We start from the raw sequence: 26,734 nt of genomic DNA, 5'->3' as shown, positions 1-26,734 counted from the left end.
GAGGAATAATCTCCGGATCACCGAAGTCCCCTGATGCACCTCAATGTAGCTGCCTGAAAGCAAGTGCCAAGGGACGGGCTGATGACAATCAGCTGGCGACCCAACTCCATGCCTGACAGTCCCCCACTCCGCATCTGACAGTCCCCCATCTCCGCGCCTGACAGCCTCCCTCCCCGCGCCTGACAGCTCCCCTCCCCGTTGCCCCTGGATGTCCCACACCAGCCGTCCCTGCCCCGACGTCCTGCACCGACAGGAGCCTTGGTTTGCTCCGAGGTGCTTCTCCTGCAGCTGTCCCTTTCAGGTGGACAGCACACTGCTTTCAGGGCTGCCACATGAAAGACCATTCCACAAGTCTGCATCCATTTCTGCAGGCCCATTCTTGGCAGAGAATGCATTTGAAAGCAGCTTATGTAAAAAACTTCAGGTGGCCAGAATACCCTGATGTAAAGCCGCATATTCTACCCCTATGCGGCACTTTCTAACCCTCAGCCGGGAGGGATAATCGCTGGAGCACTGAAGTCCCTCTTGGCACCTGAACGCAGCTGCCTGAAAGCTACAGTGGACAGGAGCTGGAGTGCGCTCCGAGGGGCATCCTGTGCAGCTGTCCCTTTCAGGTGCAGCGCTTTCAGGGCTGTTCTTACAAATCAAACACCTTGGGGTTTTCCTTAATCTTGCTTGCCAAGGCCTTCTCACGCCCCCTTCGAGCTCTTCTGTTTTTCCTTAAGTTCCTTCTTGGCTACTATAAAATTCTCATGAGCCCTTCCTATTTTCTGCTTCCTAAATCTAATGTCTGCTTCCTTCTTCCTCTTAACTAGCTGCTCCACTTGTTTTGGCCACCACGGTTCTCTTTGACAGAGAAATGGGTCAGAGCTCAATCCACAGGACCATAAGAATGGCAGACAGGATCATTGAAGTCTCCCTCCCTACCATCGAAGTGATCCACAGGGATCATTGTCTGAAGAGGATGAGCAAAATCACTGAGGATCCCTTCCACCCTGCACACATCATCTTTCAACTGCTCCCTTCGGGGAAGAGATACAGGAGGATCAGAGCCAGCACCACTAGGCTGAGGAACAGCTTCTTCCCACAGGCAGTGATGGATGACCAAAGGAACTGCTCACACTACCTATCTGCGACTCTCATGTGCACAAAGCCATATTTATTTATTTATTGTAAATATAATACTTGTTCTGCATATGCATTATTTGTCTGTATGTGTGTTTGTCTGTGTATGTGTATTTGTCTGATTGTGCATATGCATGTATTGCACTGAAGACCAGAGAATGCTGTTTCATCGGGTTGTACTTGCACAACCAGATGACAATAAACTTGACTTCTCCAACCATCTCTTCCCTGTCTCAGTGGGACAAACCTATCCTGAATGCAGCGCAATTAGTCCCTAAACATCCTCCACATTATACCTGCGCTTTCTCCCTTGCACCATTCCTTACTTATCTGTTCCTTCATGTCCTGAAGTCTATTTATGATCTATCGACTACTCCCAGAACAGTGATTGCTCCCTTCCTATTCTGACTTTCACCCACAATGCTCTCCTTTTACACGTCCTTCTACAGCCATGATACTGTTCCAGTAATGCTACTCTCTGCCTTACCTCTTACCTCCTGTCCTATTCCTTTTAAAACACCTAAATCCCTGTATCTGCATCAGCCAATCCTGTCCTTCCCTGAGCCAAGCCTCTGTTACAGCCACAGCATCGTAATTCCATGTACTGATCCACTCTCTAAGTTCATCTCCTTATTTCCAATACTCACATTTCGACTGACTACGTTTATGCTTCCTCCCCTGCCTGTCCTTCCTCGCGAACTACAACACATTGCATCAACTTTCCACCTTTTCCTCTATTTTCTTCACTCACATTCTAGTTTCCACCCCCTACCAAACTAGTTTAAACCCTCCCCAACAGCTTTAAGTGCAGGATTTAGGTGCAGCCCATCCTTTTTGTACAGGTCAGACCTTCCGCGGAAGAGATCCACAAATCTGAACCACTGTCCCCTGCACCAACCTTTCAGCCAGGCATTCATCTGCCATACCTTCCTATTCCTACCTTTTATTTTGAATATTTTATTTTTGATTTTCATAGACTCATAAAAATTCAAACAACCAATACAATCCTTTTCAACACTCGTATAACATACAGAGTCTGTATTTATCCCTGCCCCCACCTCCGCTTATTCCAGTACAGGCAGTCATATAAATTATACAGATACAAGTATTAGTGGGGTCCACGACCCCTACAGAAACCAAGGGAAAACAACCAGGTTGACTAGATAACAAAAGGTAAGGAATAAAAAGAAAGAACTAAAAACAAAACTAAGGAAGCATGTCGTCCCACTTCTTTAATTCCTCTCATTTCCCTGCTGGGACAGATTATTAGGGTACCCATATTTTGAAGAGGGGGGGGAAGCTAGTCAAATCTGTGTGCCCACGTATTTCAAATAGGGTTGCCACACTCTAATGAATGTGTCATATTTCATTGATTATTCTTGAGTCTCTTCTGCCCTTGCCTCCCAGGACAAGACTTTGTGGGCCCTCTCCCCCAGATCATAATACTGCTGTCTAAATCTTAAAATCAACTTTTCTATCTTATATATTTTTAACATATTATATATTATCTTTCTATTCACCGGATTCCTGTATTTTTATTCTGGGCTTTTACATAGTCCATTGCCTCGCCAGGGTCGTTAAAAGACTTTTTCTCCCCTCCAGCCCCTGTTACCTTCAGAGTTGCTAGGAGAAGGAGTGTATACTCAATTCTCTTTTGCCTAAGACTTCTTTTTACTAAATCAAATTTCCTCCTGCACCTTAGAAGCGCTGCACTAATGTCCGGATAGAATTTTTTTTTACTCCCTCAGGTACTGAGGACCCCTCCTTTCCTTTGCTCCCAAAGCAGCTGCCTGTAAAACTCATCCTCTGTCCTGGTGGTGAAGGAATCTAACCAGGATAAAGTGGGATTGTTGGTTTGGACCCGGGTGGGGGGGCAAGAGACCAGTGGGCTCCCTCTAATTCCAAATCTTCCCCAATTTTTCCCCTCCACAGCACCTCCAGGATATACCCCTGCTCCTTGTGATTTTTATAAATGACCTGGATAAAGAGGCGCAAATATGGGTCAGTACATTTGTGGATGACACGAAGGTTGGAGGAGTTGTGAATGGAGCTGAATATTGTCATAGGTTACAAGAGGATATAGACAAGCTGCAGAGTTGGGCGGAAAAGTGACAGATGGAGTTCAATCCAGATAATTGTGAGGTGATGTATTTTGGAAGGACAAACCAGAAGGCTGAGTACAGGGTTAATGGTTGGTTACTTAAGAGTGTGGATGAACAGAGGGTTGGGGTTCAAATCCATACATCCATCAAGGTCGCCGCACAGGTTGATAGGATAGTTAAGCAGGCCTATGGGATGCTAGGCTTTAATAGGGGAGTGAGTTCAGAGTAGAGAGGTCATGTTGCAAATCTACAAATCTCTGATGAGACCATGCTTAGAGTATTATGTTCAGTTCTGGTCACCTCATTACAGGAAGGATATGGAAACTATGGAGAGAGTGCAGAGGAGATTTACTTGGATGTTGCCTGGATTGAAAAATGTCTTATGATGCAAGGTTAGGGGAGCTGGGACTTTTTTCTTTGGAGTATAGAAGCATGAGAGGAGACTTAATAGAGGTCTACACGATTATGAGAGGCATAGATAGGGTGGACAGGCAGCATTTGTTTCCCAGGGCAGGAATAGCAAACACTAGAAGACATATGTACAAAGTGAAGGGAGGGAAGCTTAGGGAAGACATCAGGGATAAATTTCTTTATGCAGAGTTGTGGGTGCCTGGAATGCCCTGCCTGGGATGGTGGTGGAAACTGAAACAATAGGGGCATTTAAGAGACTCCTAGACAGGCACATGGATGGAAGACAAATAGAGGGTTTCGGAGCAGAGAGGGTTTAATACTTTTTTTAAAGGAATATATGGTCAGCACAACATCAAGGGCTGAAAGGCCCTGTGCTGCATTGTTCTATGTTCTATTAACAATAATTTGAAAGCTAGGTGTTATAGCTTAATGTCTGACAGCAGCAGTCTTTATAGAAAAGAGTTTAAGAGTCAAACCACCCTCTTCAGGCGGGGTGCTCCCTAACTTCATTCCCGAAAGGTCCAGCTCTGAAGTCAGAGAGTTGGCTTCCGGTAGATTCCAACCCAGTGAGAAACAGCTTCCCTGAAGTTTCAAGCAATCAACTTTTTTTCCTGAATTGAGCCAACTTGATAACATTAAATTTTATTTTGCATGAAAGTATAAAGATTTTTTTTAAAGCAGCAAATGACTAGAAAACACGTTCTGGCAGATTGAACTGGAACAATGAAAACAAGCTGGAAATATCTTAATGGAAAGGAGTTGCAGGGTCACAGGGAGACAGTGGAGTGGAACTGGCTGGATTCTCATTACACTGAGCTAGTACAAATTCAACAGACCAAATGGCCTCCTTTCACATTGCATTGTGTTTTAATATTCTTAAATTATTTTAAAATAATTATTTGGACAGGTACATGGATAGAAAATATTAGATGGATGGGGGTAAATCCGAGGAAATGGGATGAGCTCAGATGGGAACTTGGTCAGCATGGAAGAGTTGTTTGAAAAGCTGATTTCCATGCTGCGTGGTTCTATAATGAACAAAATACGCTCCAACAGTTTTCTTTTTTTTTAACAGTGTGACTGATTTCTGAAAACTTTTGATTATTTTGAATGCTTGAGAGCCATTCAGGATTTTGATACACTTGGTAAAATGGGGGTATGGCTTAATCATCTGTCAAAGCATTTCTGTTATGGGCCCTCATGTGTTTGACAAGTGAGTCCCATCTCCCTGCTTAAGATCTAGTCTCAGGGACCAAGCTGCCAGCACATGGAGGGCAATAGCAACCATGGTTAATGGGAGGGATGGACTAACGCAGTCCTTATTAGAATGCATCTAATGCAATAATTCTCGTTCATCAACAAGGAATAGAGAGTCAATTTTCTCCTGATATTTCAAACTAACCCTCATCCCTTATCAATCTGGTCAACTTTTTAAAAACATTTTATTTAAAATTTCAAATTACATTGATATAGATGAATTGATATCAAATGTGAATATTTTCAACCCTCCCTCTCTCCTTCCCAATTTCCCTCCCTAACCCTCCCCCTTTCTAATCTAATAATAAAAATAAAGGATAGATAAAAGAAAGAATATATAAATATGTAGATAATATAGGAGAATGTCAATCTAAATCTAAATATAAATTGATTTAATTGTGGAGCACAGGTTCACTCATCAGACCAGATATTGAGAGATATTTAAATTTTTAAACCAACACTTTTTGTATACGGGCTCCATATTTTCAAAAATAAATGATACTTTTTCCATAATTAATAAGTAATTTTTTCAAGTGGAATACATGAACGCAGTTCTGTGTGCTATCTCTCTAACCTTAAATCTACGTTAGACTTCCATGTAGTAGCAATTTTTTCTTTGGCTTGGCTTCGCGGACGAAGATTTATGGAGGGGGTAAAAGTCCACGTCAGCTGCAGGCTCGTTTGTGGCTGACAAGTCCGATGCGGGACAGGCAGACACGGTTGCAGCGGCTGCAGGGGAAAATTGGTTGGTTGGGGTTGGGTGTTGGGTTTTTCCTCCTTTGCCTTCTTCAAAGGAGGTTGCTGCCCGCCAAACTGTGAGGCGCCAAGATTTGAGGCGATATGAGCCCACTGCCAGTGGTCAATGTGGCAGGCACCAAGAGATTTCTTTAGGCAGTCCTTGTACCTTTTCTTTGGTGCACCTCTGTCACGGTGGCCAGTGGAGAGCTCGCCATATAACACGATCTTGGGAAGGCGATGGTCCTCCATTCTGGAGACGTGACCCATCCAGCGCAGCTGGATCTTCAGCAGCGTGGACTCGATGCTGTCGACCTCTGCCATCTCGAGTACTTCGACGTTAGGGATGAAAGTGCTCCAATGGATGTTGAGGATGGAGCGGAGACAACGCTGGTGGAAGCGTTCTAGGAGCCGTAGATGATGCCAGTAGAGGACCCATGATTCGGAGCCGAACAGGAGTGTGGGTATGACAACGGCTCTGTATACGCTTATCTTTGTGAGGTTTTTCAGTTGGTTGTTTTTCCAGACTCTTTTGTGTAGTCTTCCAAAGGCGCTATTTGCCTTGGCGAGTCTGTTGTCTATCTCATTGTCGATCCTTGCATCTGATGAAATGGTGCAGCCGAGATAGGTAAACTGGTTGACCGTTTTGAGTTTTGTGTGCCCGATGGAGATGTGGGGGGGCTGGTAGTCATGGTGGGGAGCTGGCTGATGGAGGACCTCAGTTTTCTTCAGGCTGACTTCCAGGCCAAACACTTTGGCAGTTTCCGCAAAGCAGGACGTCAAGCGCTGAAGAGCTGGCTCTGAATGGGCAACTAAAGCGGCATCGTCTGAAAAGAGTATTTCACAGACAAGTTTCTCTTGTGTCTTGGTGTGAGCTTGCAGGCGCCTCAGATTGAAGAGACTGCCATCCGTGCGGTACCGGATATAAACAGCGTCTTCATTGTTGGGGTCTTTCATGGCTTGGTTCAGCATCATGCTGAAGAAGATTGAAAAGAGGGTTGGTGCGAGAACACAGCCTTGCTTCATGCCATTGTTAATGGAGAAGGGTTCAGAGAGCTCATTGCTGTATCTGACCCGACCTTATTGGTTTTCGTGCAGTTGGATAATCATGTTGAGGAACTTTGGGGGACATCCGATGCGCTCTAGTATTTGCCAAATACACTTCTTTGAAACAGCTGAATCAGTTCATAAGAATTCTATTTGATACATGATTAATCCCAATTTAATACATGTATTTTTAATATCTCCTAACAAAAATATCATAGGATCCATTGGGAGTGTGACTCCAAATACTTTATTCAATTTTTAAAAAATTTCAGACCAATATGTATATACTTTTGGACAAAACCAAGTAGAATGTATAAAAGTACCTACTTTCTTTGTTACATCTAAAACATAAATCTGATAGTATCAAATTAAATTTCTTTAACTTCTTAGGTGTTAAATATAATTGATGTAAAAAAAATTATATTGTACTAACCTACACCTAGCATTAATAATTTTAGTCATATTTTGCAATCTGGTCAATTTTGAATGCATTTTTTCCATCAAAAGTATGGAATTATCCCTCTGAGATTGGGAGGCTTGTCAAAGTTCCAAATGCAATCTCCAGTCTCTCTCAGGGCATCAATAATTTCAATAAATGTCTTTCCTCTTGTTTACCAATGCTCTTGCAGAGGTCAGCGTACCATTTGCTTGCCCAACTGTTTGCTGTACTTGCATGCTTACTTTCAGTGATCCACGTGCAAAGGCTTCCAAATCCTTCTGAACACCCAACATTTTTCAATCTCTCACATTTAAAGCTCTGTGCTCCTCGATTATTTTTCTCCCAAAGAGGATTACATTTTTTACAATAGATTCTACCTGGCATGATTTTATCCACGTATTTAGCCCATCAATATCCTCCTGACACCTCTTTGAGTCCTATTTACAACTTATTATGCTGCCAACAGATTTGCATCATCATTAAATTTTGTCCCCTCCACCATATCGATGATATGGACTGTGAAAAGCTGGCATCCCAGAGGCAATCCCTAAGGCAGTCACAGCCTCCCAACCTAAAAATGACCAGTTTATTCCTACTCCAGGTTGCTTGCCTTAAGCCAGTACGTGATCCACACTCTAATTTTGCCTAATAATTTTAAATTTAAATTTGACACACAGCACACTAACAAGGCCCTTCAGGTCCACAAACCAGTGCCACCCAAATACACCCATTAACCTATAATCCCCGTATTGTTTTTTTTTTAGAAAGGTGGGAGGAAACCAGAGCACCTGCAGGAAACCAATGCAGACACAAAGAAAGGCAAAATCTCCTTACTGGATTCCGGATTCCAATTTGTTTTGCTGATGCTATAATAGTGCTATGCCACTCTCTCATGTGATAAACATTCTTAACAGCCTTCTAAAACTTAAAATTCTACTGGTTCCCCTATTTATTCCATAAGTTTCAAACTCAAGAAACTCCAAACTGGTTTGTCAAATGTGCTATAAATCTATGTTGAAGCTATCAGTCTGAGAATCATATTAAGGTCCCTGTCACCACTTGCTTAGATTTGCTAATATCCTCACTTTTTCTTACTAACCCAATGAGATGATGACCGGGAGATCGTTCAACAGTTGTATGTTTATACACTAATACCCCTGTTATCTGGAATTCAATCAACCCGAAAAAAATGAAAACAATAGGAAAGTTTAAAATTGGCGCACCTTACCATTAGTTCGCCAATCATTCAACATGCAATCTTAAGCAACCAGAAAATTCACTTATCTGGCATCTGCCAAACCCCAGGGGTTTTACAGTATAGTGTGACAGAGTATATAGATATGTTTTTGGGAGATAAACTGGGGAAAGGTTTGTTAAAGTAGGTTACATAAAAACACTTTAAAACAGATCTTATTTGAAATACTGGAGCTCTGCTAATGCTCGACACATCGGCTCCACAGCTTTTGCAAGAGCTTTGGAGAGTCCTCAAGTGACTTCACTAATGGATTGCTGTTTACAGCAGATGAAAGATCTTGTTGGAGCTGCAGATTGTCTGGAGTAGTTCTAAGAGGGTCATGTAGTTTTGCAAGCAGAGAGAATCAAACAAGCTTTTTCTCAGAGAGACAGACAGACAGAGAAGTTCTACAGTGTTACAGCCAGCAGAAGCATCTGGGAATGGAACAGGACAAGCTGGCAAGCTTGTGGAAAGCCCCATTTGGAAGACGGCCTGGTCAAAGCCCCTGTGGGTAATGCAAGAGGAGAGGACTGGCTGTCTAATGTTTCACTTGGAATAACAGAAACAAAAAGGAACTCTGTGGTGACCTGAAAGAAAGAGGTTATCATCTGAAGAACCCTGAAGGGGTTAAGTTTTGTCAGCAAGACACTGGAGTGGCTGATTAAAAAATCAGTTGTGGATATCCTGGAACAACAAATCTCTCTCTAAAATGACAAGAATCCTCCTGAGCGGTAACCACATACCTTTCGAGCACCAAAGCCTGGTGAACTTTATACATGTTACATTCTGTGCACAGTATAAGAATTGCCTGTGAACTTGGAGGTATGAGAAGTGAGATTGGACTGTGAACCAAAGAACTTTTCTGAACTTACACACACAATACATACACGTGCGCTTAGAATTAGAAGGGGGTTAAGTTAAAGTGTGATTCTGTTTTCATGTTTAAAGATAATTAAAAGCAACCATTATTGAAGTAACCATTTGTCTTGGTGAATCTCTGTTGCTGCTGGGTTTATGGGTTCTCTGGGCTCATAATGATAGCTTTGGATGGAACTGGGTCCAGGGGGAAGAGGAAGCTATTCTATTGGGATGGACTTCACTTGAATTGGGCTGGGACCAATATCTTAGCAAATCAAATAACCAGAGCTGCAGATAAATAATGTTGAGTGTGTGACGAGGGAGGCAAGTTCTGGTAAGAGGAAATTAAAAAGTAAAAGAGAAAGAAGAACATGATGCTGAATGTAGGAAATGGGAAGGTGTAACCACAAACTCCCAGGAAGGGACCAAATGAACAAATATACTGTAAGTAAGTTCCTCATTAAAGAACCTGAACAGGAGAATATGATTAAAAAGACAGTCTCCTCAGAATAGAATAGTTGAATTAAATGGTACAGGTAAAGTACAGGTATGTGCAGCTTAAGTTCTGTGAAATTGGGTGTTATGTGACGTGGTCAGATAGTATATGGGATACTGTAGTGTACCTGTAAACTTTTTATTTGTAAGTAGGGATCAGTGCAGGGAACGACACGGTGACTCACCACCCTTTTTTATACAACCCACTATTGTGGCATCATTATTGTAGATGGTGTCATTCCGAGCTACACGGTCATAGGTGTAAAGTGAATAGAGCAGGAGGCTAAGAACACTCCCTGTGGTACTCCAGTACTGTGGAGGAAATGCTCTTGCTAATCCTCATAGATTGTGGTCTGGAGGTGAGGAAATCTGTGATCTAATTGCGGTGTTCAGTCCCAGGTCTTTGAGTTTGCTGATTAGTTTTGAGGGATGATGCCAAATTGTAGTCGATAAAGGCACATTCTATGGCTGCAACCAGTAGCACAACTGGAAGTGAAACTGGCAGGTGGGGCTCAGGCTGGGCAGTTAGAGTGAAATGGATAGCATAATGCTATTACACCACCAGTGAGCAGGTTCAAATCCAGTGCTGTCTGCAAGGAGTTTGTACGCTCTCCCCATGTCTGCGTGGGTTTCCTCCAGCTGCTTTGGTTTCCACCCACCTTTCAAAACCTATGGGATTTGTAGATTATTGGAGCTCAAGGGATAGAAGGGACCTGATACAGGCTGTATGTCTAAATTTAAAATACAATTTAAAAAAATTAACTTCTTCTAAGCCACAATGGGCCACACAGCTCTAGTTATCCTGACTTGTGCATTAAACTTGATACAGTTCTATGAAATGAGCAGGTACGCGTGTGCAGAATGAGCAAGATCTCAGTCACAGAGGGCTCGTGCCTGATGGCCCCGTCTACACAGGTACTGCTCTCCAAATGGGGCTTCCGAATATTGTTCTGGTCTTGCAGCATCATTGAACTTCTGCTGCCAGGCCATCCCCCTGTACCTGCTCTGTTTAAGTGCAAGGATTACCCAAGAATGTAGATTTGAACTGGGTCTCCTCTTGGTTAAAAAGGAAAGATAATACTGCATGCTTGGCACTTAGTGGTGGCAAACCTTCAGGATATTCAGACCACTGGGTATTAGTAACATCCCAACACAACTTTAATTCACATTTTTTAGACATCACAAAAAAAATAACCAAAATAGGACATATGCAGTTAAGGGGAGGGCATTGAGGTACGCAGAAGAACAGAGGGACCTTGGGGTTATGGTAGAGAGTTCATTGAAGATAGATTCCCATGTAGACAGACAGGGTGGTTAAGAAGGCATATGGTATGCTGGCCTTCATAAATCATAGTATAGAGTATAGGAGCTGGGAAGTGATGGTTAAGGCATTGGTGAGGCCAGGTTTGGAGTATTGCGTTCAGTTCTGGTTTCCAGTTTTTAAAAAGGATATAGATAAGGAGGAGAGGGTGCAGAGAAGATTTACAAGGATGTTGCCTGGCTCACAGCATCTAGAGTACGGAGAAAGACTGGGACTTTATTCATTGGAACGTAGATGGCTGAGAGGGGATTTGATAGAGGTATTTAAAATTATGAAGGGAATAGATAGACTAGATGTAAATAGGCTGTTTCCCCTGAGAGCAGGGGGGGATTGCAACAAGAGGGCATAAGTTAAGGGTAAGGGAGCAAAACTTTAGGAGAAATGTTAGAGGATGCTTTTTCACTCAGAGAGTGGTGGCAGAATGGAATGATCTTCCAGAGGAGATAGTTGCAGCCGGGTCCTTTCTGTCATTTAAGAGATGGTTGGATGTGTACATGGGTGTGAGGGGGTTGGAGGGTTATGGGCAGAGAGCGGGAGGGGGGAGGGGGCTAGTGGATTTGTTCATGTGAACTGGCGCGGACTCGAAGGGCCGACATGGCCTATTTCTGTGCTGTAAACGGTCATATAGTTAAATACTTTTTAAAGTGAATATAGTAAATATAAGAGGTTACCTGAACCCTGGTGAGTGCTGGGGAAGTGAAGGGTCCCAGTGGGCGTCGGTGCTGATGGGGTGCCATGTCCCGGTGAGTGTCGGTGCTGATAGAACCCTGTGTCCTGGTGAGCGTTGGTGCTGATGGAGCCCCTTATCTCGGTGAGTGTTGGTGCTGATGGAGCCCTGTATCTGGTGTGTATTGGTGCTGATGGGACCCCATGTCCCAGTGAGTGTTGGTGCTGAACAGGGCCCCATATTCCGGTGAGTGTCGGTGCTTGAGAAGTGAGCCAGACCCAATGTGTACCGTGCCCAACCTTACCTGCTGAGCTACTTTTCATGGTGGACTCGTGGAGCCTGGAGCAAATGTTCTGGAAGGCAGTCTCTGACTGGGAAAGGCGAAGGTGCGATGTTGGGGCAAGGCATGCTTCCCTCCATGGTTCCGCTGTCTCCTCGGGCCTGTACAGCCTGGTGGCCTCGGAGGCTTCTGTTGCCTCCAGGTCACCGTCAGTGTCCTCAGGGATGACGGAACCACACTGGGCCAGTTCGCGTCTGCTGGCAGAGGGAGAGGAGACCTCACCGGCCTGGGAAAACCGCACATCGACAGTGCAGTCCTCAGCCAGGACTTTCTCCTCGTGCAAGCAGCAGGCCGGGCCTTGGCGGTTGCTCGGTTCAGTTCGACGTGCCTGCCCTCCACTAACGCCGCATAATGTCCTCCGGCAGGGCTCACTTAGCAGTGGGAGGCGATGCTCCCCTTGACCACTCTCCGCTTCCTTGCAGCCTGAGGTGTGGATCTCTGAGCAGCAGGAGCACGCTCTCTGGGCCAGCCTGCTCCAGTCCTCGGGCCTAGTTTCTGAAGAGGGGGCAAAAGCCCCCAGCTCCCTGTACTCCAGCGAGGAACTGCTGCTATAGTTCATGTCCATACTGCAGCTGGAGAACTGGTCCCCAGGTGAGGCCTCCCCGTTGGGAGGAGCACAACTGTATTTTGGCAGCCCATCCTCTTCCAGCAGGCCTTCAGTGAGTGGGGCCCTGGCCAGGCCGGGAGCCACTTCACTGGCGAGGCACGGGCTTCGGCTCCGGTAGATGTAAGGGTCATAGTCGCTGCTCAGCGAGCTGCGGAAGGTGGAGCAGCTGCCGAACACCCCTTGGTTGCTGACCTCGGTGCAGTCCAACATGGAGTCACTGGAGGAGCAGTGGCAATGGCTGGAGCTGGAACTGCTGTCACTGCCAGGACAGTCAGCAAGGTAGCCACTGCACACTGACCGGTGGCCATGGTAGCAGCCAAAACTGGAGGTGCTGCCTCCATCTAGGTGGGATGGTGGGGGGATGTGGACCACAGTGGGATACAGCATGCTTCCTCTGGGCTGGAATGAGTGGGAAGGACCACTGTGGTTAATGAGGGCTGGCTGGGATTCTGCCTGGGGGTAGCTCAGACCTTGGATGATATAATGTTGATACATTGTCTCGTACTGCGAAAAGCATGGGGACCTGGAGTAGTTCCGCCCATTAAATTTTGGCCTTCGGAAGGTGTGGGTCTGAGGGTAGGCCCGGGGGTCCAGGCCACAGTGATGGGCACCCAGGCCATGTTCCAGGTGCACAGGAGGGTAGCTTTGGACGAAGGACCCTGACTGGGCTGGGTACAGTCCCTGCTCGCTGCGCTGCTCCACCGTCAGCACAGTGACAGGATTGCCACGCGGATCCATGCTGGTCCTGGTGGGGTAGGTGGTCAGCTGGCTAGCTCTGTGCACACGCCCAGGGTAGTGGACGGGGAGCACCACCCGCTGCCGGCTGCGAGCTTGCCCATCGGCCTCCACACAGACGGGGCCACTGCTCTCTTTCTTCCGTTCTGTGAAGAGAAAGAGGTGTTAAGTGGGGCTCCCTAAAGCTCACCCAAGACTTGGTGGAACTTACCTGCGCTCACTGCAATCCTGAGCATGTTGACGACTTGCTTTCATGGTCTGCATCTGCCATTTGTCCAAAGACAGGGGAGGGTGGGTGGAGGGGAGAGGGTGGGGGGTCGACAATGCTAGTGTGATGCAATAACAGCGTCCCAGGTTCAAATCCGGTGCTGTCTGTAAGGAGTCCACATGGGTTTTCCCCAGGTGCTCCATTTCCTCCCACCCTCCAAAAAGGCACAAGGTTATAGGTAAATGGGTCAAGTGGGTGTAACAGGGAAGCGTGGGCTCGAAGAGCCTATTAGCATGCTTTATCTCCAAATTAAATTAAATGTTTTTTGTGTGTGTGTGTAAATTGTGCACGAGAGGCAATCTAGTATTTTTTGTTTGTTTTTAATCCTGCAACAGTGAGTTGAACTGTCCAAGGGTAGGTGTAAAATGTACCAAATCCTTTCAGTACTTTCACAAAGTCTCACCGCCATTATAAAGGCAATTGTTGATCCATCTTTTTAACCAAATGCAAAGCACCCCTTCACTCTCCATCTTGTACGACAGCCCACAACTGGTTGGCTGCGCCATGATTTCTGCACCAACCCCACCTCACCCTACTTTGTGTCCTGTTAGTTGATTCATGTGTCACCTGGGTGGAAATGGGTTACACAGGCTTGTTTCCGTGCAGTACCTCTGAACTAAAGGCCTTACTTTCCCTTGCCTTGCGCCACCAGGTTTATCTGTATATATTCACCTTTTGAAATCTCAGTACCATAGGCAAGACCAGCATAGAAGTCAAAGCATCCCTCTGGAAACTATTGTGCACAAGCAACGCACCTCTGCTCCTCCCTGCTGTTGCCTTTTGGGATTCAACCACATTCAGAGATTTGTGGAAGAGGAATACTCTCCAGTGCTCAGGCCAAGATCAATAAAGCGAGTTAACTGTCCCACTTCATACTTTGCAGCACCTTGCAGTGTGAGGATTAACTTGCCCATTTCCCCTTCTGGAAAACTAAACAAGACTGTAAAATGATGGCAGTGCCGCCATCGTGGTAACGGCAGTTAAGACCCAAGAGGAGCGAAGATGTGCCTTCCAGTGTTCCTCTGCAGGGTTTTAGTGTCTAGTTGTTATGCTCCACAGCCCATAGAGATTGTAAGATGCCTGTAGACTGTGGCCAATTTTTTTTTTAATTGCCTCGGAGAACCCACATAGCTCTGTGCCCAAGTTGGGGTGCCCATGCTTGGCAGTCCAGACCGTGAGGGTTGCGGGATCTGGGCACCAGAGGAGGAGAACTCCACCCTGCTGAGGAGGAGAACCTGGGAATGGACCCTCCAGGGTAGGAAACCATAGCGGCAGACTGGTATGGAGCCTCGCACTGGGCCATAAGCTGCTGGAGATCGGGTCGTGGGAACCAGGCATCAGGGCCAGGATCCGCGAGGGGGCGGATAGTGCCAATGGCAAAGGGCCTGAGGTGCTGACAGCATCCTGATCGTATAGGGGTTTGGGAACCAGAGGCCAAGGATGGTGACTCAGATGCCTGGAGCTCAGGTTCATCACTGGACCTCACAGGAGGCCATATGGTCATAGAGGCTATAGGAATGCAGTAGTTGCAAATTCGGAGGAAGGGGTGGGATCCATGGACACTCAGTGTCTCGGAGAGTTTTCCCTGGTTTCCCGTTCACCTCTCGGTAGGGGCGTTGGATTAATGGCACCACTTTGTGTGCCTTTACAGGCAAACAAAAGTAAACACATTTTGTCTATTTATGTACATAGCATTAAAAGAGCCTCGAAGGGCTGGCACTTGTTATCAATTTGCATCCCCAATACAGATTCCATCTAGTAACCTTGTATTCCCATATATCTACGCTACAAGGCTTTGAAACACAGGGTCCAGCCTTCATCCTCCAAACACGACATTTGTGAATTTCTCAAAAGTGGATACTCTGCTTCTTCAGAGCGAGAACTGAGAGAGCACTTGACCTGCTTCATTTCGAGGGAGTGCACAGGACCACTGTCACAATCAAACCAACAACACACTTTGTCTTTATGCAATAAGAGTAGATAATAAACATGTCCCTAACAAGTGGGTCATCGAGGTATCTTGCAGCCTACCTCCTGAGCCAGGATAAAGCTGGCCTGGGTAACTCGGTGCTCTAAATCCTAGCATAATCTTTTGCTGGATCTAGCTTTCTCCCAGATCTCTTATTACTCTAATTTAAGATGTAAAATAAGCAGCAGAATTTAAAATGCAGCATTCACAAAGTATTTATGAATTACCAAGGAAGGCTAATGAATTGGTTGTGAGGTGGCAATGTCAGGTCCTTCTGGATGCATTTTCTAGCCATTGTTTCTCCACTACCTCAGCCCTCTGACACACCTCCATCTAAACAAAACCCAGCTGCCATGCCACCACTTCTCATTTCTCTCCTCTCGGGTACGCTGTCCTCCCAAACACTCTCCTAATCCTCAGGCTTCCATCATTCTTGAGAAGCTGGTTTTCCTCCCAGTCCATTTCTGGACATCTCTCCAGAAAGCCCTCAACACATCTCAGCGACCTCCATGCAGGAAGCAATCCATTCAGTTTTCCCTGACATCCCCATCCAGACCCACCCAACACTGGACCAGCTGCCACTGCTTCTCGGTAGGTGGATGCAACATGAGCGGGCCAAGCCGAGATGTGCACATTTGTCATTTGGGTCTGGTTACACAGATTAGGTGCCTTTGACATGTGCAATGAAGTCAGACAATGGAATGCATAACACTGAGTGTTGGAAGAACATGCCCTGAGTAGAGTGGTTTTATCCAAATCTCTAAAATTACAATAATAGGTTCATAAAGACATACAAGTAGAAATAGGCTATTCAACCCATGGAGTCTGCCCCGCTCATTGCCTGGCCTTCTCGCCAGAACCTTTGATGCGCTGGCTAATCAAGAACCTATCAATCTTAGCCTCCATACCCACCTGTAGCAACAAATTCCAGATTTATCACCTTCTGGCTAAAGAAATCCCTCCATATCTCTGTTCTAAGCAGATGACCTTCAATCCTGAAGTTGTGCCCTCTTGTCCTGGACTCTCCCACCAAGGGAAACAACCTTTCTACATCTACTCTGTCCATGCCTTTCAACATTAAAAATATTTCCAATGAGATTCCCCTCTAATTCTCCTAAATTCCAATGAATACAGGCTAGGAGCTGTCAAACACTCCTGATATGATAACCCTTTCATTCCCGGAATCATCCTAGTGAACCTCTTTTGAATCCTCTCCAAAGGCAGCAAATCTTTTCTTAAATGAGGAATCCAAAACTGCCCACAGTACTCCAGGTAAGATGTCACGAGTGGCGTATAAAGCTTCAATGTCACATCCCTGCTCTTACTTTCTATTCCTCTTGAATGCTAGCATTACATTTGCCTCTTTCATCATGGCCTCAACCTGCAAGTTTACCTTCAGGCTATCCTGCACGAGGACTCCCAGGACCTTTTGCATTTGGGTACTTTCAATTTTCTACCCATTTAAAAATAGTCTGTCCATTTATTTATTCACTTAAACAATAGTCTGTCTGTTTGTTTATTTCTTATATACCTGAATTAATAAATGAAATGGATTAGAAGTGCTGGGATACTTGAATGAAGAATTTTTTGTATCTTGGAAACCCATGTTTTCTTGCCTCTGGAAAGTGATGTTTGCTTGGTGTTCACAAAGATTTTGCACATTTGAACTCAGTTATGTTGCAATGTCAAATTAGCTCCATGCAAAGGGACACATTTCGAGTATTGGAAAGAGCACAGAAAAGATCCATAAGGATGTTTTTGGGACTTGATGGCTTGAGGTCTGAGGCTGGATTGGCTGGAGCCTTGGAGTTTTGGAGGAGAATAAAATCATGAGGGGCAGTGAACGGTCACTGGCTTTCCCCATGAATCTAAAACTGGAGGACATAGGTTTATGGCAAGGGAGGGGACACATGTAGGGAGCTGAAAGGCAACATTTTAACATGGAGGGTGGTGGGTATGTGATAAAAGCTGCCAGAAGAAGTGGTAGAGGCTGGTACAATTGTGATGCTCAAAGGACATTTAGTTCAGTACTTGGATAGGGAATGTTTTGAAGGATATGGGTAAAATACAGGCGACTACTCAGATGGACAACCTGGTCAGCATGGATGAGTTGGGTTGAAGGTCTTGCTTCTGGGCTGCAGGACTTCATGTCTCTATCCAGGATCACTTGAGCTGTGAAGCAGCAACCCTACTAACTGAGCTTCCAATGCTTGCCAAGGCTGATGCAAAGATTCCTGTTGGATACAACCAGGCACTGATGCCGGCCCACTGATTTTTGGCCCATCAGACGTCTTCACTGTTAAGCCATTAGAAAGTGAGTGGCTAAAAATTACTGCGAGACTGACCATCACCCCCGTGAGCTGGGGAAACTCACCCGGCTCTCTAAAAGGTGCAGTGAGGTTGAGCTTACCAATAATATTGTGCCTGCAGTGAGGACATGTATGATGCTGCAGGAGCCAAGGATCCACACACTTCTTGTGGAATCGGTGAGTGCAAGGGATCACGCGGAGCTCCTGACAAGAAGTAGAAAGGAGAGAAGTTTTTCATAGTAAAATTATACATGCAGACAATTACAATGAATGACATTCGACTGACATGCAGTCAGAGGCCAGCTGTCACAACGAAATTGTATGAAATCTTAGTAATAAAATCTATTTTTTTGAATATTTTATTTTAAAAGTTTCAAACCACAATTACATTTTCAATTAAGAATGAATTAGATATATATATATCAATAAAAAGACAATACATGTGGTATATATAATCCTAATTCCCCCCCTCCCTCCTCACCACCCTCCTCTCCCCCACCCCCATCTACCCCCTAAAAATAAAAGAAGAGGAGGTTATCAAAGATACATACACAAATTCAAATCAACCGCTGTGAAACGGAAAGTTTAAATCATCAAACCAACATACTGTATATATAGGCTCCATATTTTCAGAAAAAAAATTATATTTATCACGTAAACTATGTTATTTTTTCAAGAGCAATACAAGATCTCAATTCAGTATGCCATCTTTGCATTCATAAATTCATATCTGATTTCCAAGTAATAGCTATATATTTCCTAGAAATAGCTAAAGCTAATTGTAAATATTCAATTTGATACATAGTGAATCTTAATTTTAAACAAACCATTTTAACATCTCCCAATATGAATAACATTGGATCCAACGGGAGTTTTAGCTTTAATGTTTACTCCAAAAATATTTTAATTTGTATCCAAAAAGATTTAATCTCAGTACATTGTTGAATGAAAAAAATGAACCTATCTCTCTATCACATCTAAAACACAAATCTGATGATATTAATTTAAATATTTTTATTTTTTGAGGGGTTAAATATAATTGATGTAAAAAATTATATTGTACTAATCTAAATCTTACATCAATAATTTTAGTCATATTATCTTTACATAACATTCTCCAATCATTTTCATCTATCTTTCTATTTAAATCAGTTTCCCTCCTCAATCTTGATTTATGAAAATTTGGTTTAGACATCTTTCTTTGAAGTAGTTTATACATTTCTGAAATAAATTTATTTGTATATCCTTTAGTAATTAACATTTCTAGTTCAGACTGTCCAGGTAATCTTAAATTTTGGCCTAACTCAGTTAGAAAAGCTTTAACTTGATAGTAACCAAAAAAAAGTATTATTAGGGACATTATATTTTTCATTCATTCATTGAAAAGAAATAAAATTACCAGCTTCAAAACAATCCTCCACTATTCTAATTCCTATTTGATTCCATATCTTCAAGAACAGATTATTAAGAATAAAAGGAAAGTTTATTTTGATATAAAGGTGTTTTATGGGAAATTATACCTTTCCCACCTATCTCATAGACTATTTTATTCCATAATTCAATTAAATGTTTCAATATAGGTGGATCTTAAGTACCCATTAATTCCATTTATAAATAAATTCTTGTATAAATTTTCATTTTAATACAAGTTACCTATTAAAGTTATAGTTAAATTATTCTATCATCTTTAAATTTATTGAGTAATGGTAAATAATTCAATTTATAGAAATTATCCAAATTTTTATCAATTTTAATGCCCAAATATTTAATTGCATTATATGACCATCTAAATTGGGGAATCTGTTTACATTGAATTATAATCCCCCTCAACCAATGGCATAATTTCACTTTTATCCCAGTTAATTTTATAATCAGATATTTCACCATATTATTTTACAATAAACACAAAGCATTTTCAGGATCTGTTTTATATAAATCAAAACATCATCAGCGAACAAATTAATCTTAAATTCCTCACTGTTAACTTTAATTCTTTTAACTTTAATAACTTGTCTTATTAATTGTGCTAAAGGTTCAATTGTCAAAACAAATAATGCTGGAGGCAGAGGATATCCGTGTCTAGTTGATCTAGTTAATGATAAAGCAGAAGAAATTTGTCCATTTGTCACCACTTTATCAGAATGATTTATAGCTTTAATCCAACTAATAAATACTGATCCAAATCCAATTTTTTTCCAAGCCTTTAAATAAAAAACTCCATTCTAATCTAATGATAAAACCAGTGCTACATCTGACTTCTTCTGAGATATATGAATTAAACTGGCTAACCATTTGAAGTCGTGCACGCGTGCACACACATGCACACGCTTTCAAAAAGGTGGCAGACTTGTGTTTGGACCTGTTGGTTTTGTGAATGCATTCAGCCACCTAAAGAGAAATATGGTGCTTATATCATTTTATCAGTTACTTTATTTGTTCTTTCACAAATTTTGCTCATTCATCTTTCTCTGTGCACTGCCCCTCTCCCACCCCATATTTTGCTGCCCATCCATCAGCTGTGAGCCTCCATGATCACGGGGCTACCTTCCAGCATCACCTTTGATCCAAGATGCCAAATCATTCCCACACACCACTTATTTGCCAGGTTGCAGTGGAGATAAATTCTGAGTCTTTGTTGGTCAGGTAAATCTGGAGGTGAGGTGGCATGGTAGATTGCGCTGCTTCTCTGGTGGCCCGGGGTCCTATCCTGATCTTTGGAACTGACTGTATAGTCTGCACGTTCTGACTGGACCAGGTGAGTTTCCACCAGTTGCTTTGGTTTCCATCCACATCTCTAGGATACACCAATTGGTAGATTAACTGTCTATTGTAAACTATCCTCAATGTGCTGATGGGTGACAGGAAAAATAAAGTGAATTTGATGGGCAGGGGATGAGAAGAATTTGATGAAACTAAGTGGGGAGATAGGATTGATGAGACTGCTCTAGGAGCCAGCATTGCCTCAATGGGCCGAATTATTTAATGCCAAGGGAAACCGGGAAACATTCATACAATTAAAACTGGAGCAAACCCGACATGTATACTTTTCTTTAAAAACATTTTCATCTCTTGGAATGTCCTACTAACAGAAACTGAGGAATATTTATTTTACTTTTAATGGAGAAAGTATGTCCACTCCTAGCAAGATTCTGATGCTGATCAAACTGACCATTCTGGTCATTACACACTGGGTGAACTTCATGGACCTGCTTTAGATTTTAACAATGCTGTACCCACCTCTCCGTCCACATATTTTTCCAAGCAGATCGCACAATCTGCTGTCGAGGTGCTGCTCAGTGTGTCTGACGTACTGCAGTTGCTTTCTCGAGGAACTTTGCTCTTTGACTTGAATTTTCTCGTCTCCATTTTCTCGAGGGCTTGGAGAGCCATCCTGTTCATTGAGCTCTAAGGGAGGAACGAGAGATTCAGGTGTCAGGGGCAGCGCCGGGATTTAGGTGGAGCCGCTTTTGGAGAGGCACGTCGTAGCATAAATCCCAACCGGGGGTGCGAAGTCCATTTTCGTGATTAACGCAATTTCACTCAAACGTGATCTGACAATCCATCTTACTTTGGATTACGTTGACTTTGGATCCTGTAGCATTAAAACAATGGCACTCTTACATGATCCAGGTACGTTGGCATTAAGTTACCCATTTATGAATTAGATATTGGATCTTCTGCACTGTTGGTCAAATAGTGTGTTCAATTGCCTTGCCTGATGAGCGATTATTGAATGTTGATAGTGAATAATAAACTCTATACTGCTTTAGTGCTAATGAAAACTGGTGCCAGTCTTCCCCTCACCTGTACATTTAGAGTCATGATCCTAGCTATAACAGCACAGAAACAGGCCCTTCAGCCTAATTTGTACAGCCAGCCAAGTTGTTTCTCTGAGCCTGCAGTTAGTTCATAATCCCTATACCTTTCATATCCATGTGTCTGTCTAAATGTCTTTTAAAGGTTATAATTGTTCCAGCCTCAACCACCCCTTCTGGCAGCTTGTTCTTTATATCCATCACTCTCTGTGTAAAAAAAGTCACCATGCAGTTCACCTTAAAATCTCCCCTGCTCTCCTTAAATCTAGTTTTAGACTCCTCTACTCCGGGTAAAAGAAAATCTGTGACCATTCCACTTAACTATGTCCTTCATGATTCTATATACTTCCAGTAGGGGAGAGGCCATTCATGCCAATCAGCACGTGAACCCTCATTGCTTTCTCCTTCTTTACTGTGCCAGAAGACTGAGGGCATCTATCTCATCCTTCATTCCATGCCTAGCATCTGGTAACTGGCCACCAAGTGCCAGTCAAACCATCTCCACGTCTGGTGTTTGTGGGTCCTCCTGGATAGAGGTACCAACTTGTTCTGAGGAAGTCACTGCACAAGTTTATACCCATTTGGACTTCAAGGCACCTCCACTATCCTACACCATCCTTAAAAAAAAGCTTTGCTGCAGGGTGGTAACGGCTTCAGCCAGAAAAAAGTGTTCAATGAACTGCTCAAAGCCCCGCGTTTGTGATGGAGCTGCAAACTCTCTGTGTGGTTGGTGAAAGTCTCCCCCAAAATATTCAAATTTGAGAAATCAGACTATAAGGCACACCAGTTCAATGAGGCAAACATGTGCGATGTGTAATACAATCGTAAGGCTATTCCCCCTCACCAGATCTATAATTTCATTCTGCCACTGTTCCATTACTGTTTGTGCAATTTTTACAAGTTATTTAAATTACAGACATGAAACATTGCCCGAGAGATTCTTCCAGTTTGGCACAGACTTGCTAATGTGTTAGAGCTTGAGAGCCCACCTGTTCTACTTTAGTATGAGGTCCTCAGTAGGGAGATTCTGATCTAGTCCAGGACCATGGTTCTGAAGAGGAAGAAGTTAGGTTGGACATGAGATTTGTGGTAAATTTATATAGAGGCATAGAGGAGCAGGGCAAGAAATAGACGATAAGATGTGATTGGGTCGTAGTTGACGATAAGAATCAGATATGTATGCGATCCCAAAATATTAAGGTGAGACTGGCATAGGACGTGAGGGCAAACAGGAGAATTGTGGACTGTGGATTTCAGAAGGATTAAGAATGATCACCCTCCACTACATATCAATAACTCTGTAGTAATCACTTAAGTAGTGACCAATCCTGGACAACCAACATCTCCTCGCTTGTCAGGAAAGCTCAATAGTGACTGCACTTCCTGAGAAGACTGAGGCAGGCAAGGCTACCGGCCACAATCCTGTCAACTTTCTACAAGAACTTTATCAAGAGTGTCCTGGCCAGCTGCTTCACAGTGTGATGCAGTTGCTGTAGAGCACTGGATAAGAAGTCAATCCACAGGACCATAAGATCGGCAGAGAGGATCACTGGGGTCTCTGTCCCACCTCAGCACCCACCTCACCCCATCCCCACATTGATATGATCTACTGGGATTGTTGTCTGAAGAGGGCTCACAAATTGTTAAGGACCTGCCTATAGCAGCTCCCAGGAACTCCTGTCGGAAAAGTGATAATGAAGTATCAGAGCCAGATCCACCAAGCTGAGAAACAGCTTTTGTCCACAGGCAGTGAGACTGATGATCTGCTCATACAAACCCTATGAGAATCTACTATTATTTAACAATACTCTACATATTTTTATATATGTACTGCATATAAATCGCTTGTAAATATGTGCATTACGTGTTTGCATGTTTTTACACCAAGGACTGAAGAATGCCATTTTGTCCAGTTGTACATAACAATAAACTTCAGCTTGAACTTAAATATTTAAGAAAGGATGTAGTGCAGTGTAATAGATACCTCTGGCATCTCAGCACTAGATTAGGAAGGCCTGTAACCAACCCCCAAGCAGATCTCTGTTCTTGGGTGACCAAGGTGCTTATAGGTGTTACACACACACACACACACACACACACACACACACACACACACACACACACACACACACACACACACACACACCACACACACACACACTTGGAAGTGCAGGTTATGTTCAGAAAGGAACTACCATGTTTCGAAATTGGGCTTCACAATTTAGATATGTTGTGAATAAAATTGCTGTGTTAATGAGTAGCCCATAAAATACTTTGCTGGGTCATTCCAATTCGTTAAGTCAGTGCAGGCTCTATAAGCTTCACAAAAAAAAAATCCAAGTCAATGTGTTCATGCATCTGAATGTTAACCTTTGCGATCCCATGAGTGTGAAATGGCCTCTAAGGTTAACCTGACAATGGACCTGTGCTTGAATAGACTTAGATTAGCCTTGGTTGCATTTTTAGTGATCCGAGCTGCCATATTGCATGTGCTGTAAATAGTATGTGGATGATAACAAAGAAACAGTCCATGAGAAGTCACTTGCATGTGCTTGTTATGCAAGTGCAAGAACCCTGATCTCTGTCCATCATTCTCATCGTAGCCCTTATAACAATAACTCACCTTCATCCAAAGAAAGTTCAATTTCACTTATTCACAGCACTAGTTTAGGTGCAAGGGGAAGGATTATATCTGCAGTTATGATCAGCAACACTAATTGCATGTGTTTGCATGTTTCTGATTTCAGCTTTTATAAGTTTTTGCTACTCAGATCAGTGTACAACTACAGTATATTAAATAGGAATCTCTGCAACTTGAACTGACTGCAAACAGAACTGGTAAAGTTCAATGAAGCACTAGATAGGTCATTGTGATTGATGTGGATGGTGCAGGGCAGGAGGTACCAGACCTACAGCATGTCCACTGCCTCTTCTGCTTCACGTCTCTCACTTTCTTTGAGTTCAACTGTGGATGTTCCAACCTATTATATTCATGCTCAATGCTAAAAAGCCACCTTCTCCACATTTCCTCTTTTAGCTCATTGTGTCCCACAACCCAGCAAATATCTGTCCAGTTCTGTGAGCTTGTTGGGAGATTTTCTGGCTTTAGGAGGACATTTACCTTCTTGATCAAGGAGCTCAACCTGAACATGTGCTGCAAGTCGCAAACATACAAAAGGTACTGCAGCAAAACCAATAATCTGCTATTCGATTACAGTAAAAACCCCAGTATCCGGCACCTACAGAGATTGGTAGATGCCGGATAAGTGAATTTGCCAGTTGCTTGAGATTGTGTTTTGCATGATTGGTGAACTAACCACTAGGGGGCGGCAATGTTAAACTTTCATATTTTTTACCCATTTATTTTCCGTGATTTATTTTTGCCAGTTGCTTGAGGTCCGGATTACAGGGATCTTACTCCATTTGGAAAGCCCAACCATTTGGCTTAGCAGGTCTAATTCCCCTGCTCCCTATTAACTCATCAGGACCCCATTTATGTACTCACTCTAAAATGACCAGGTTCACTGGGAAATTTACCATAATATTGTATAACATTACATTTTTTTTTCATGATACTGCACAGTAGAAGCAGATTCTGGCCATTCAAGCCTGTGCCATCTAATTACACCCAATAAACCTACAACCCTGTACATTTTGGGGGTGGGGGGGAAAGAAAACCACGGAAAGACCCACGTGGGTCATGGGGAGAATGTACAAACTCCTTACAGACAGCACTGGGTTTGAACCCACGTCACTGGTGCTCCAATAGTCTTGTGCTAGCCACGGCGCTTACTGTGCTGCTCAGTGATTTATAAAGTGAATTGTGGCCTGGAAAATCTGCCAGTCTGGCATCACAGATGTCCAGAGTGTGCTGGATTATCAGAGTTTTACTGGAACCAGTGACTGAGCTCTTCCAAAGCCTTTGGCACCTGCACTAATCTTGCCAGATCAGTTCTAAAAGACTTCCATTCAGTCGCTTACCTGACTCCTGCGTTGTTTGAGCTTGATTTTAATGAGTAGAACCAGACAGACAAGGGAAACCACCACGAAAAAAGCCAGGAAGATCCCCATATCAAAGTATTCCGTGGGCTGCTGGTGAGGCAGAAGCAAGGAAATATGTTCAGAGATGCCATTAATCAAATGAATTGTTGAAAGAATTATAATATTGTTAAAGTAAGCAGATCCAGCCAACAACAATGCCTTGATTAGTGACAAAGAAATTAATTCAAGGTCATTCACTTCATACATTCACTCCAGTCATCATATAAATCTTTAAAGCTATGCTAATATAGTCGGACTGTGATTTTAATTCTCATTTTCAGAATCAGAAACAATTAGCATTATAGATAGATGGCTCCCTGCTTCCCTGTTTTATTAAAATCTCAATCACAAGAAAAGTACAGCAAAAAATTCTTGTTTGTTCACTGCTAAATGGAAATTGAGAACTTGGAATATATCCTGAATAAAATATGCATTATCTGCCAATATTCAATTAGCGGAAGCATTTTCAAAATTATAATTACTGTATTGGTCATCTCTATAGAGTTGCTCATAAGAATATAGACGTTGTTTGACTAATTACCTGCTGGCAAATCAAATTCTTCATGTGTATTAATACTTTGAAAGACCGTGGCTTTCCTTCCAGCTGGCCCCAAGGCCCATTTCTCATTTCAAGTGAATCAGTTCCTTTCTAACACTGGTGCAATCCCCTTCCCACCTTCTCCTCAACTGAGGTCTCAATGATGAGTTAACACATTGATGTCAGTAGCCCACGCAGCGCAGACAGCAGCTCCTGATGAAGTGAACCCAAAACACCAGTTACAATTGCTGGAAATCTCTCATTATGTGGGATAAATAATGCAGACCTGATGGTTTTTGAAGCTGATTTTGCAAGGAATCTTCTAATCCATTGCTTATAGATTCAGGAACGAGCCACATTCAAATACATTCTCAACGAAGACCCGCCAGAATGACCTTCTATCCATCAAACGGTGTGTTAT

At 43.3% G+C, this 26,734-nt stretch overlaps 1 protein-coding gene across 1 annotated transcript; it reads right to left on the bottom strand.

Moving 5' to 3' along the window:
- Positions 1-11,585: 11,585 nt before the first annotated feature.
- znrf3 (zinc and ring finger 3) lies at positions 11,586-26,403 on the bottom strand. Its single transcript, XM_069936160.1, has 5 exons — positions 26,317-26,403; positions 25,716-25,934; positions 21,157-21,324; positions 18,021-18,123; positions 11,586-13,519 (listed from the first exon to the last, which is right to left on the bottom strand). Exons 1-5 carry the CDS (start codon positions 26,401-26,403, stop codon positions 11,664-11,666), a joined length of 2,433 nt encoding a protein of 810 aa, XP_069792261.1. The 3' UTR covers positions 11,586-11,663.
- Positions 26,404-26,734: the final 331 nt, after the last annotated feature.

Source organism: Narcine bancroftii, chromosome 4, assembly GCF_036971445.1.
Source record: "Narcine bancroftii isolate sNarBan1 chromosome 4, sNarBan1.hap1, whole genome shotgun sequence".
Classification (NCBI taxonomy): domain Eukaryota; kingdom Metazoa; phylum Chordata; class Chondrichthyes; order Torpediniformes; family Narcinidae; genus Narcine; species Narcine bancroftii.
This window is presented reverse-complemented; position numbering and strand designations above follow the sequence as displayed.

What these genes read in the sequence shown, in the direction of transcription:
- znrf3 (XM_069936160.1), bottom strand. Translation starts at nt 26,403, where the DNA reads ATGAGAAATGGGCCTTGGGGCCAGCTGGAAGGAAAGCCACGGTCTTTC. An exon ending in TCAAACAACGCAGGAGTCAG is followed by an intron (nt 21,325 to 25,715) that starts GTAAGCGACTGA and finishes TTCCTCCCTTAG; the next exon opens with AGCTCAATGAACAGGATGGC. An exon ending in AAAAATATGTGGACGGAGAG is followed by an intron (nt 18,124 to 21,156) that starts GTGGGTACAGCA and finishes ACTTCTTGTCAG; the next exon opens with GAGCTCCGCGTGATCCCTTG.